The 12,132-nt window shown below is 58.2% G+C and overlaps 4 protein-coding genes across 4 annotated transcripts in view; 3 read left to right on the top strand and 1 right to left on the bottom strand.

Moving 5' to 3' along the window:
• ENH_00074000 (hypothetical protein, conserved) overlaps positions 1 to 2,075 on the top strand; it is a gene marked incomplete at both ends in the record, with an annotated part of 4,749 nt that extends 2,674 nt beyond the window's left edge. Inside the window, 3 exons of the mRNA XM_013582806.1 lie at positions 45 to 299; positions 762 to 1,132; positions 1,488 to 2,075. Of these exons, the coding sequence (XP_013438260.1) occupies positions 45 to 299; positions 762 to 1,132; positions 1,488 to 2,075 (1,214 nt within the window). The remainder of the gene's footprint in view (positions 1 to 44; positions 300 to 761; positions 1,133 to 1,487) is intronic.
• Positions 2,076 to 4,421: 2,346 nt separating this feature from the next.
• On the top strand, positions 4,422 to 6,331 carry ENH_00073990 (hypothetical protein, conserved; the record flags this gene model as incomplete). The annotated part of the gene is given in 3 exon segments (XM_013582805.1): positions 4,422 to 5,054; positions 5,059 to 5,239; positions 5,703 to 6,331. Coding segments are annotated over 3 exon segments (1,443 nt in total).
• Positions 6,332 to 7,684: 1,353 nt separating this feature from the next.
• Positions 7,685 to 9,219, bottom strand: ENH_00073980 (hypothetical protein; the record flags this gene model as incomplete). Its single annotated transcript, XM_013582804.1, has 4 exons — positions 7,685 to 8,206; positions 8,371 to 8,484; positions 8,936 to 8,972; positions 9,098 to 9,219. The coding sequence occupies 4 exons, from the start codon at positions 9,217 to 9,219 to the stop codon at positions 7,685 to 7,687; spliced, it is 795 nt and encodes a 264-aa protein (XP_013438258.1).
• Positions 9,220 to 11,281: 2,062 nt separating this feature from the next.
• On the top strand, positions 11,282 to 11,719 carry ENH_00073970 (hypothetical protein; the record flags this gene model as incomplete). Its single annotated transcript, XM_013582803.1, has 2 exons — positions 11,282 to 11,399; positions 11,637 to 11,719. 2 exons carry the CDS (start codon positions 11,282 to 11,284, stop codon positions 11,717 to 11,719), a joined length of 201 nt encoding a protein of 66 aa, XP_013438257.1.
• Positions 11,720 to 12,132: the final 413 nt, after the last annotated feature.

Below are 12,132 nucleotides of genomic sequence, written 5' to 3'. Positions count from 1 at the left end.
CCTAAACCCTAAACCCTAGACTGCGGCGTTGCGCGTGCGGGCAGGCGTTCCTGCGGAGCTGTCGTGGGGTGTCTATACACCTCTGAAGGCCCTGAGCCTCTGCAGCGCAGCAGATTGTCCATTAGGGTTTTCAGTTTTATCTTTTCCGGAGTTTTTGGTGTCTCCAGCAGCAGCAGTCTCCAAACTGCAGCAGCGCGTGGAGACCCTTTCTGCAGAGCTGCAGCAAGCAGTGCAGCAGCTGCAGCAAAAGGTCAACAGCTCGCTTCCCCAGGGACTCGCAGCCTCCACGGACGCCCAAGGTCCGCCCCAAATAAACCCTAGGGTTTAGGGTTTAGGGTTTAGGGTTTGGGGTTTGAGGGGTGGGGTTTAGGGTTTGGGTTTTGAGGGGTGGGGTTTAGGGTTTAGGGTTTAGGGTTTGAGGGGTGGGGTTTAGGGTTTGAGGGGTGGGGATTAGGGTTTAGGGTTTAGGGTTTAGGGTTTGAGGGGCGGGGTTTAGGGTTTAGGATTTAGGGTTTGAGGGGCGGGGTTTAGGATTTAGGATTTAGGGTTTGAGGGGTGGGGTTTAGGGTTTAGGGTTTAGGGTTTGAGGGGTGGGGTTTGGGGTTTAGGGTTAGGGTTCTGTTAAGAGTGACCTTGTGTCTTGAATTCACCACTGACGCGTTTCGTCTTCTGCTGCTGCTGTACTGCCGCCGCCTTCTCTTCCGCCGCCCCTGCTGCTGCTGCTGCTGCTGCTGCTGCTGCTGCTGCTGCTGCTGCTGCAGCAGGCGTGTCTGTGGACGAGGCGTTGAGCGCTGCGCTGCGGCTGTCGGGGACTTTGCAGCGAGCAGTTCATATTGCTGGGGACCGCATGCAGCGTTTGCTGGGAGCAGCAGGAGAAGCTGCTGGAGTGCAGCAGCAGCAGCAGCAGCAGCAGCAGTCAGCAGCAGCAGCAGCAGCAGCAGCAGCAGCAGCGCAGGCGGTCTCCGAGGCCCAAAACACGCTAAATGAACTCGAACACCCCTCCGGATTGCTCGCTTCTCTCTACAGAAAGGCCCAAATTAGTCCGCAGCAGCAGCAGCAACAGCAGCAGCAGCAGCAGCAGCAGCAGCAAGAAGAAGACGCCGGGCTGCTGGCCCCTCGCCGAAAGCTGCAGGTGAGGTGTGGGGCCGCTGCGGTGTACGTACACCTCGCGAGCTGCCCCCTGTGCACCCGTGCATGCGCTGAGGTGTACGGACACCTCAACGCCGCGGGCTTTCTCCTCACCGCCAAAACCCTAAACCCTAAACCCTAAACCCTAAAACCAATGCACTGAATCCTGAATCCTAAATCCTATATTCTAGACCCCGAATCCTGAACCCCAAACCCTAGACGCTAAACCCTAGACGCTAAACCCTAGACGCTAAACCCTAGACGCTAAACCCTAGACGCTAAACCCTAAACCCTAAACCCTAGACCCTAAACCCTAAACCCTAAACCCTAGGGGCTGCGTTGGAGGTGCTGCTGCGCAGGCGGGTTGGCTCGAGCTGCCTCCGCTGCTGCAGCACGGAGGGGACTTGTCTTTGCTGGAGCTTCCTGGAGAAGGGACTTTGAAAGAACTTTTGTCTTTGCGAGAATTAACTGCTGCTGTTGATGAGTTTGTGCTGCAAGACAGCAGCAGCCCGCTGCTGCTGGGCCTTTCCCCGCAGCTCAGCGGGCGGACTCTGGGGTCTCTTTTCCGGGAGCACCAGCTGCCTGCTGCGCTGCTGCAGCAGCCCCTCAGCGCGGTCATCCGCAGCAGCAGCAGCAGCAGCAGCAGCAGCAGCAGCAGCAGCAGCAGCAGCAGCAGCTTGCCGCCGTCGCTGCTCAACCTCAACCTGGGACAGTTCCTCTCTCTCTCCCAAACCCTCGAAGAACTCTTCGGGGCCCCTTTGACTGAAATCCCTTCGCTGCAGCAGCTGCTGGAGAGTCCCTCTTCTTTCTTGGGTGTGGCCCCCAGCAAGCCAGCAGCAGCAGCAGCAGCAGCAGCAGCAGCAGCAGCAGCGCCGGCGCAGCCCGCAGCCACGAACCTCATGCAGAAAAACGCGCTCCTCCCCAACACCAACGGGCTCTTCTTCTAAACCCTAAACCCTAAACCCTAAACCCTTCGGCCAACGAAGCTCGACAAGGAATGCGGCTTGCTGCTCTTGGCCTTCAAACCCCAGAAACTCCTTTCATACACAAACCCTTAAACTCCTTTCAAACGTAAACCCTTAATCCAAAACCCTCAACTCTAAACCCTAAACCATAAACCCTCAGTACCACGATGCGGCAGCAGCTGCCTAGGCTCCTTAGAGCTGTTCTTTTCTGCTGCTGAGCACTAAAATCAGCAGCAGCAGCAGCAGCAACAGCCGTGCTGCTGAGCACTAGAAGCAGCAGCAGCAGCAACAGCCGTGCTGCTGAGCACTAGAAGCAGCAGCAGCAGCAACAGCCATGCTGCTGAGCACTAGAAGCAGCAGCAGCAGCAACAGCAGCTAGGCAGGGGCTGTGCTGCCATTTAACTGCAGCAGAGGCAGCAAAGGACACAAATGCACAAATGGAAATATTGAAAATTGTGAAAAGACAGAAAAGCCCTCCGGCAGTTCACAAGGCGGCAGCGCACAAGTCTGGAGTGTCTGTACACCTCATTTGGCGCGAAAAAGAATCTCGAACAAAATCGAGCTGGAAGCAGAAAATAAAGTGCTAAATGAAACTTAAAATATAAATTATAATTATTTTATTGTTATTTATTCAATTCTCTCGCTGTTTCGCCACATTCTCAAGCATAGACCCGACCTCCCTATACACCTGGGGGCTTGTGCGCCCAGGTGTCTATACACCTCAACACCTGGTCTTCCCGCGGCCTCTTTTTCGTCTTTTTCCATTTTAAATATTTGCAAAGTTTCCGCTATTTCCGGATTTAATTTTAGATCTATTTTAGTGAGAGAAATGTGTGCAAAAGTGACACAAATGCACAAGTCTGTGCATAAACCTCCCACTGCATACTTCACCACTGGTGTATATGCGAAATTTGTAAAACTTATTTATTTAAGATATACACAAACTAAATATAAATGCATTTAGAGGCAAAGAAGCAAATTAAAATGCCAATTGGGGCCAACTTTTGAAGGCAAATGGACAATAAGTGCCGCCCACTGCGCACTCAGACAAATTTTCTTTCTTTCTTCCATAAATATAAACAAATTTAATCTACAAATAAAGACTAAGTCCCAAATACTTAATGCGGGGGCCCCCAGCAGCCGCTCTTCAGTGTTCCTGGGGCCCCTGGGCGGCGCTGGAAGTGCTAAGGGGCTTCCCTGGGTAATAAAGCTGGCAATTAAGTTCAAATCTGATGAATAATAGAATTTTTAATTTTAGTTTATTTCAGTCCTCGTGGGCCCCTCTAACTCGGCCCTATGTACCTTTCTCTATGGAGGATTGGGGGGCCCCCAGTGCCTCTTGAGGGGCCCCAGGGGCCCCCCACGGGGCCCCCCAGCGCTCCCGAGGGGCCCCCTGCAACTGCTCCCACGCCTCCTCCAGGGCCCCCAGGGGGGCCCCTCCAGGGCCCCACAGGGGCCCCCCAGGCCGAAGCAAAAGTCACATCTGAAGATTCTTTTTGTTACACCGATGCCGATGGAGATCTAGAACCACCCCGGCGCCCTGGGGGCCCCGGGGGCCCCAGGGGCCCCGGGGGCCCCGGGGCCCCCACGGGCTTAGGGGGGCCCCCTGGGGCCCCTGGGGCCCCCAGGAGCCCCCGGGCCCCCGGAAGCCCGGGGGGCCCCCAGGACACCGTTGGGGCCCCCCAGCCACCCTCTGTGGAGGCTGGGGGGGCCCCCAGGGCCTCGCCTTTGCCGCTTTGCAGCGACTTATCCCTAGGGGGGGCCCCTGAGGCTTTTTGGGTTTTTCAAAAAGAAGCAAAAGATCTTGAAGGGGTTGGCCGGGGCCTCTGGTCTGCCTCCCTCACTATGGCCAACCACCTCCTTGGGGCCCCTCAGACCCTTTGGGGGGCCCCCAAAGAGGCCCCCGGGGCCCCCAAAGAGGTCCCGGGGGCCCCCAAAGAGGTCCCGGGGGCCCCCAAAGAGGTCCCGGGGGCCCCCAAAGAGGCCCCAGGGGCCCCCAAAGAGGCCCCAGGGGCCCCCAAAGAAGCCCCAGGGGCCCCCAAAGAGGCCCCAGGGGCCCCCAACTTGGGGGCCCCTCCTGTAGCCACGGGGACCTCTACTAATGGCGCCGGAGACAGAAGAGGCAGCTCCGAAACTCCAGACCCTCCGGGGGCCCCCTTGGGGTCTCAAGGGGGGCCCCCATTGGGGTCTCCCCAGGGGCCCCCCGTGGGGTTCTGTAAGGAGGCCCCCTCGGGGGCCCCCCTGCAAAGTACTGGAGGGGCCCCCAGCTCAACTGTGCCCTCTAAAACTGTTTTCAGGGTCTTGGAGTTGGGCAGCGGGGTAGGCCTTATGGGGCCCCTTTTGCGGCGTTTGCTGCGCCGGGGGGGCCCCCTAGGGGCCCCACAGGGGCCCCCCTTGGGGGGCCCCCAAGGGGCCCCTAACTTCAGTGTTGAAGTTTACCTTACGGACATCGACCTCGAGGCCCTTCAGCTGTGCCGCCGAACGCAGCAGCTAGACGAGTTCCTCTTGGCGGAATCCCCTGGGGCCCCCCCTGGGGGCCCCCCTGGGGGCCCTCAGGTCGAGGGCTATGGGGCCCCTACGACGCCCACAGGGTCGCCCGCTGCCCCTGCATGCGCCCAAGATGAGGGGCCCCCCGTGGGGGGCCCCCCTGTCAAGGTTTTTGTAAGGCGACTGGACTGGACCCAGGGGGGCCCCTGGGGCCCCCTGCTGGCAAAGAGTACCTCAACAGGGTACCAGGAGGGGCCCCCTAGTGCAGGGCACTCTTTACCCAATTCTGCGAATGTAGAAGGCTCGGGGCTTTCTGGGGGTGACCAGGGGCCCCCAGGGGGGCCCCTGGGGGCCCCCCAGGGGGGCCCTCCAGGGGCCCCCAGGGGGGCCCCCCTGGGGGGGCCCCCCGGGGGGGCCCCAGAAGCAGATGAGTTCAGCTGGAGTCAAGAAGAATTAGAAACCCTAGTCTGGGGGTGACCAGGGGCCCCCAGGGGGGCCCCTGGGGGCCCCCCAGGGGGGCCCTCCAGGGGCCCCCAGGGGGGCCCCCCTGGGGGGGCCCCCCGGGGGGGCCCCAGAAGCAGATGAGTTCAGCTGGAGTCAAGAAGAATTAGAAACCCTAGGAGCTAAAGGAGCTGTGGATCTCGTGTTGGCTTGTGATGGTGAGGGGCCCCCCTGCAGCAGCAAAGACAGATTTGCTGCTGCTGCTGCTGCATGTGCTGCTGCTGCATGTGCTGCTGCTGCATGTGCTGCTGCTGTTGCATGTGCTGCTGCTGTTGCATGTGCTGCTGCTGCATGTGCTGCTGCTGCATGTGCTGCTGCTGCTCTCGCACTGCACTTGCTACTGCACAAGCTACTGCTGCTGTAGCATTTGCTGCTACTGCTGCAGCAGCCACAGCAATTGGTGCTGCTGCTGCTGCTCTCATCTTGCTGCTGGCTGTTGGAACTAACAGGAGCACCTACTTCCGGTGGCTGCCTGCTGCTGCTGCTGCCGCTGCTGCTTGTCCCTACCGCTGCTGCTGCTACTGCTGCTGCTGCTGCTCGCCGCTGCTGCTGCTGCTGCTGCTGCTGCTGCTGCTGCTGCTATAGGTTTGCTTTGGGGCGCAGCTTGCTGGGTGTTTGCAGTGGTTTACGACTTTGACTTGAACTGGCGGCTGGCGCTTTTGCTGCAGCAGCTGCTGCAGCAAAACCCTTGCTGCTGCTGCCTCGTGAGCCACAGCAGGAGGCTGGGCTTTGTGTGTGCTTCTTCTTTTGCTGCTGTTGATGTTTTTGCTGAGGACTTCTGGGATCGCTTTTGCTGCTTCCAAGACGATCCCAGCCCCCCCCTCAGCAGCAGCATCTTCCAGCTGTACGTACACCCCACGCCTGCATGCAGCCTTTGCTGCGCTGCAGCAGCAGCTCCAAAGACACTCAAAGCAGCTCTGGCTCTCACGGGGGGGCCCCCCGGGGCCCCCGGGGCCCCCCGCCAAACGGGGTCCGGGGGCCCCTCGGGGCCCCCACGACCTGAGGGGCCCCTTCAAGAGGAGGGGCCCCCTGAAGGAGAGGGGCCCCCTGAAGGGGAGGGGCCCCCTGAAGAAGGGGGGGCCTCTGAAGGGGAGGGGCCCCCTGAGTGGGGGGCCCCCATAGAGGAGAGGGGCCCCCTTGAACTTGGGGCTGCTGCAGAAGGCCAGCAGTTTGCTGTGATGCCTTGGGAGGCAGAAGAGGGGGCAGCGCACGGGGAGGTGTGGCAATTGAGCCTGAGAAGGCCGTTTTAGAGCTGCAAAAAGGCAATAAATGAATTCCAATTGTCTTTTAATTATATTATTTGATTAAATTTGCAAAAATGGATCAAATTTTCGGGTCATTTGTCGCGAGTTTCACCGATTTTCGCCGCTGGACAGAACTTGAACGCCTGGAGCGCTCGCTGCTCGCGCGCGGCTGCAGGCGAGCTGTTGCTGCTTGTGTTTGCGTTTATTTTGTTTTATTTATTTCATTTTCGAATTTAAAATTCATTTTAAATTAAAATTGCTTTTATTTGATGCATTTTAATGCATTTATGACCCGAGAAGTCCCGCAGCGGCGGCCAGTGCATGCGGGCTTCGCCGCCGAGGTCACTCGAGCCCCGGGAAGGGCGTTGCGGAGGCCCAGCCTCTGAAACCCTAAACCCTAAACCCTAAACCCTAATTGAGAAGAATGTTTTTGTTGAATTTCATTTTAAAGTTCGAGTTTCACTTCCGGGGCTTCAGCCGCGTCTGTTCCGCTGCAGCGGCGGCGAGCCGACGAGCAGCGCGCACTGGGTCCCGGCGCGCAGCGCCTAGGGTTTAGGGTTTAGGGTTTAGGGTTTAGGGTTTAGGGTTTAGGGTTTAGGGTTTAGGCGGGGCTCGAAGATGGCGGCCCAGACTTCGGCCCAGGCCATGTACGCAGCAGTTTTCAGCGGCGAGGCCATGCGGGCGGCGCTGCAGTGGTTAGTGTTGAGTTCTTTTTGGATTTGCAAAAAGTTTGAATTCTTTCATTTAAAATGCCATTTCTTTGATTTTAAATGCCATTTAATTCAATTTAAATGCCATTTCTTTCCATTTTAATGCCACTTCTTCTGCTGCACTTCGAAACTGCTCTTCTGGCCTTCAAAACAAATCCCAAACACCAGCTAGCTGGCTGCAGCTCTCTGGGATCTGCCAACGGCCAGCGTGGGATCGTGTGGGATCGTGTGGGATCGTGTGGGGTCTTGTGGGGTCTTGTGGGATCGTGTGGGATCGTGTGGGATCGTGTGGGATCGTGGGGGTGGAGCGGTAGTTGCTGTTCTTTAAAAAAAGCACTCAAACACGAAATTGCTTCAAACCCTGGGATCGATGGGATCGATCGCTGGGATCGATGGGATCGATCGATGGGATCGGTGGGATCGATGGGATCGATCCCTGGGATCGTGGGATCGACTGTGGGGAGTGGCAGCTTCGCCTGCTGAGTGTTTCGCAGGGAGGAGACGATCCCAACTCCGGGATCGCCCGATCCCAGGCGCAGCGAAGCAGCACAGCAGCAGAGAGGCCCCCCAGCAGCAGCTAGCTGGCTAGCTAGCCCAGCTAGCCACTCAAACTCCCGCCCAGAAGCCACTGCTGCACCCAACAGATGCTTCAACGTACTCCACACGCTGCTGCTGCTGCTGCTGCTGCTGCTTCTGGCGCCGCTGCTGCTGCTGCTGCTGCTGCTGCTTCTGGCGCTGCTGCTGCTGCTACTGCTGCTGCTACCGCTGGCGCTGCTGCTGCTGCTGCTGCTGCCGCTGGCGCTGCTGCCACTGCTGGCGATGCTGCTGCTGCTGTTACTGCCATTGCTGGCGCTGCTGCTACTGCTGGCGCTGCTGCTGCTGCTGCTGCTGCTGCTGCTAGTCCACCTGCTGGTGCCGGCGGTGCTACAGGGGCAGTTACTGCTCCTGCTGCTGCTACTGCTGCTGCTACTGCTGCTGCTGCTGCTGCTGCTGCTGCTATTGCTTCTGGTGATCGAAACACTGCCCAACAGTGGGCTGCTGCACTGAGTACCCGCAGCCTGTTCGCTGTGCTGCTGTTGCTGCTGCTGCTGACGTTGTTGTTGTTGTTGTTGCTGCTGCTGCTGCTGCTGCTGCAGGAGCCGTGCTGCTGCTCTGCTAGCGGGTTTTCGCCCTGGGAAGATGAAGGCAAGAGAGTCTTAAATTAAACCCCTAAGTGCTGCTGCTTCAGCTTGAGCTGCTCTATGCGCTGCTGCTGCTGCTGCTGCTGCTGCTGCAACTGCTGCTGCTGCTGCTGCTGCTGCTGCAGTCTCCCAGGAGTACTGCTCCGTGGCTTACCGAGAAGCAATAGAAGCAAATCGAGCAGCAAAAGGCCCGAGGGCTCACTGCACACAAACAGTAATGGTGGGAGTTGACGGGGGAGGAGACGATCCCCCTCGATCCTGCTGCTCGCTGCACAGCGCATGCATGCAGCAGCAGCAGCAGCAGCAGCAGCAGCAGCAGCAGCAGCAGCAGCGGCGAGGCTTCCTGCCCTCAAGAGGGGGCCTCGGGAAAAGACGCAATGAAGCTTTGCTGCAGCGAGTGGGCGGGGGTTTTCAGCTGTATGGGCCTTTGCCTTGGCACTCTTTTAAAGAAACTGACGCCCAAACCAACACTCCCGTAACCCTAAACCCTAAACCCTAAACCCTAAACCCTAAACCCTAAACCCCCAACCCTTGGGCTGGCGCCCGGACGCTCCGGCAGCTCGCTCCGCAGTCTCGAACCGTAGCGCTAAACCCTAGACACTAAACCCTGAAACCTACGATCTAAACCCTAAACCCTAAACCCTAAACCCTAAACCCTAAACCCTAAACCCTAGGCCATCTGACTCTAGCAACACGGGCAACGGCTCTGCTGCGCTAACCTGCAGCTCGACATTACAAGGCACGCCGCAACACAAACTGCATCAGCAGCAGCAGCAGCAGCAGCAGCAGCAGCAGACACCTATCAGCTGCAGCAGCAGCAGCAGCAGCAGCAGTGCGAGTTCACGCGCAGCAGCAGAATGCGCAGCAGCAGCTCTCAGGACCTCTTCAATCCGAGTGCCTCAAGGGGAAGGCTAGGGCCCCCTCCAGAAGCCACGTGCTGCTGCTGCTGCTGCTGCTGCTGCTGCTGCAGCAGCAGCTGCTCTGCTGCTGACAATGCCCCCATCTTGCTGGGGACCATACGAGATGACTATGCGCCGGCCATTCCGCCCACAGACGCTGCAGCAGCAGCAGCAGCAGCAGCAGCAGCTGCTGCTGCTGCTGCTGAGATTCCTGCTGCAGGCAAGCCTTCCCTTGTGCTGCAGCCAAAGCCCTATCTCAAAGCAGCAACAGAGTCAGCGCGCTGCTGCTATGCAACGCTGCCGCGGAAGCCCAGGCAGCAGCAGCAGCAGCAGCAGCAGCAGCAGCAGCAGCAGCAGCGGCTGCTGCTGCAGCAGCGGCAGCAGGCTTGCTGCTGCTGCACAGCAGCAAGGGGCCCCCTCTACACTTCGTGGCAGCCCAGATGCCAAAGGCAAATGAGCCGCACAAGGCTGCGGCAGTTTCGTAGGGGGGCCCCCCAGGGGGGCCCCCGGGGGGCCCCCAAGGGGGCCCCGGGGGGGCCCCCCAGGGGGCCCCCTTCTGCACTAGAAGGGTACGCGGGGGCCCTTGCTGGGGCCCTGAAAAGCTCCAGACCCTCGCGGCAGCAAGAAAAGAAGAGTTTTGTTTATCAGTAGGTCTTAGCTGCAGCAAACTTCGCTGCAAACCCTAAACCCTAAACCCTAAACCCTAAACCCTAAACCCTAAACCCTAAACCCTAAACCCCCGGGCCTAGCTGCCGGCGCACAAGCTGGGAGGCCCCACTGTCAAACCCTAAACCCTAAACGCTAAGCCCTACCCCCGCGAGCCGAGCTGCAGGCGCACAAGCTCGGCGGCCTCACCGCTAAACCCTAAACCCTAAACCCTAAACCCTAAACCCTCGGACTGCGGGGTTTGCTGCTGCTGCACCAGGCCTTCTAAGTGCTGCCCCTACTGCGAAAGGGCCCCCCACTTGGCCCCCTGCTCTTCGCAGTCTTCTTACCCGAAGGACTTTCGCTGGCAGTACCTGCAGGCCTACGGGGGGCCCCCCCAAGGCAGTTAAGGGGGGCCCCCTGGGCCCGGGGGGCCCCTCTGGCGGCTCAGGGGCCCCCAACGGGCCTTTGGGGGCCCCTGGGGCCTTATGGAACTGTTTAGGAATCAAATGGGGCCCCAAATAAGGGTTTAGGGTTTAGGTTTTGCAGCAATTCGTGCGGCCTTCTGGGCTGCAGTGGAGCTTCTGGGCCAAACAAAGCCCAAGGAATGTGCATGCTGCTGCTGCTGCTGCTGCTGCTGCTGCTGCTGCTTTCTGCTGTTTTATCTTATTTGGTTTTATTTGTTTGTTTGACTGGATGGGCAGTGTACGTACACCCGGATCCACGAGTTCCGGGTATACTTAAGCGAGGCAGGGGTGCCTTCTCCGCCTCTGAACTGATTTATGCGTTAAAGAGCTCAAAATTGCCTTTTATTTGACAGAAAATAAATAAATTTAAAAAGAATAATATTAATATTTGTTTTTTGAAGATCTTAGCAGCAGTTTTCGGAGGGAAGAGCCACAAACCAGCCCCCAGCGAAGAACACACAGTAGCGAGGTCACCTGGGCGCTGAGGGAGCTAAAACGGAGGCCCAGGCGTCCGGAAAAGAATAATACGAAACAAAAAACAAACAAAAATAATAAAATAAATAAATAAATGCAATTATTTGCATTTAAATTAGCAAATTAACTCAACTTCTGGGCTCTCTGCCGATGGCGCCGGTGAGCAGCACAGGCCAACACCGCATGTGACCAGTGGTCTGCTGCCTGCTGCAGCCTCTCCTTTGTCCGTGCTGCTGACAATTAACAATTAAATTAAAATTAAAATATATTTTCTCTTTTTTAAAATCAAATAAATCAAAAGAAAGGAACAAAACCCCCGCCGGGCTGCGAACAGCCAAGAGGATTTCAGCAGCAGCAGTTCCCCACCTTCAAACCCCAGGCCTGGACCCTAAACCCTAAACCCTAACTTCCAAACCCTCGCCCCAACTCCCAAACCCTAAATCCTGAACCCTAGGCTTTGAGAGCGCCGCGACCGCCTGATGGTCAGGGGCCAGGGGGCCGCCAAACCCTAAACCCTAAACCCTAAACCCTAAACCCTAAACCCTAAACCCTAAACCCTAAGGGGGAGCCGCTGCAGCTAATGGTCTACAGGGCAGGGGGCCCCTCCAGCCGCTGCGATCTGCACCCGCTGCCAGGAGACGGGGGCCCCTCTCCTCCGGCAACTTCTTCTCCAGGTTTGGGGGCCTCTTCGGGCAGCAGTAAGTGTTCAGCAGCTCCTAAACCCTAAACCCTAAAACGCGGTTTGCTGCAGCTTCAGCAGCTCCTAAACCCTAAACCCTCGGCCGCCGTTTGTTGCAGCAGCGTAGCTCCCACGCAGCGAAAAGCAGGGTTTCGGGTGAGGCCTGTGGGGCCCGGAGGTCACGAGCTAGGGTTTAGGGTTTGCGGGCTAGGGTTTAGGGTTTGCGGGTAGGGTTTAAAGTTTTTGCAAACTTCAGGAAAGATGCAGCCTTCTGGCCGCGATGAGGAGACGCCACTTGATAACAAACCCCTCAAACACCCTCAGAAATGGGCCCTGTAAGTCCCTACCCTACAGGGGCCCCCCAGGGGGCCCCCCAGGGGGCCCCCCAGGGGGCCCCCCAGGGGGCCCCCCAGGGGGCCTCCCAAGAGGCCCCCCAAGGGGCCCCCCAGGGGGCCCCCAGGGGGCCCCCAGGGGGGCCCCTTAGGGGTGCCCCAAGGGGGGCCCCCAAGGGGGCCCCCAAGGGGGGCCCCCAAGTAATGCCTTCCAGGCGGGCCCCGGAAGCACTTGGAGCTTTGTTGGATTTGATTCTGGTGTCTGTCTTTTTGAAATAAATAAATTAAAATTATTTAATTTAACAAATTAAAATGATTTAATTTAATTTAATTTAATTTGAACTGCTGCTGCTGCTGGGACTGCTGCGCGGGTGTACGTACACCTGGGCGCGCCGGGTGTACGTACACCTGGGCGCGCCT

The sequence above is a fragment of the Eimeria necatrix genome, genomic scaffold, assembly GCF_000499385.1.
Source record: "Eimeria necatrix Houghton genomic scaffold, Enh_scaff748, whole genome shotgun sequence".
NCBI classification, from domain to species: domain Eukaryota; phylum Apicomplexa; class Conoidasida; order Eucoccidiorida; family Eimeriidae; genus Eimeria; species Eimeria necatrix.
This window is presented reverse-complemented; position numbering and strand designations above follow the sequence as displayed.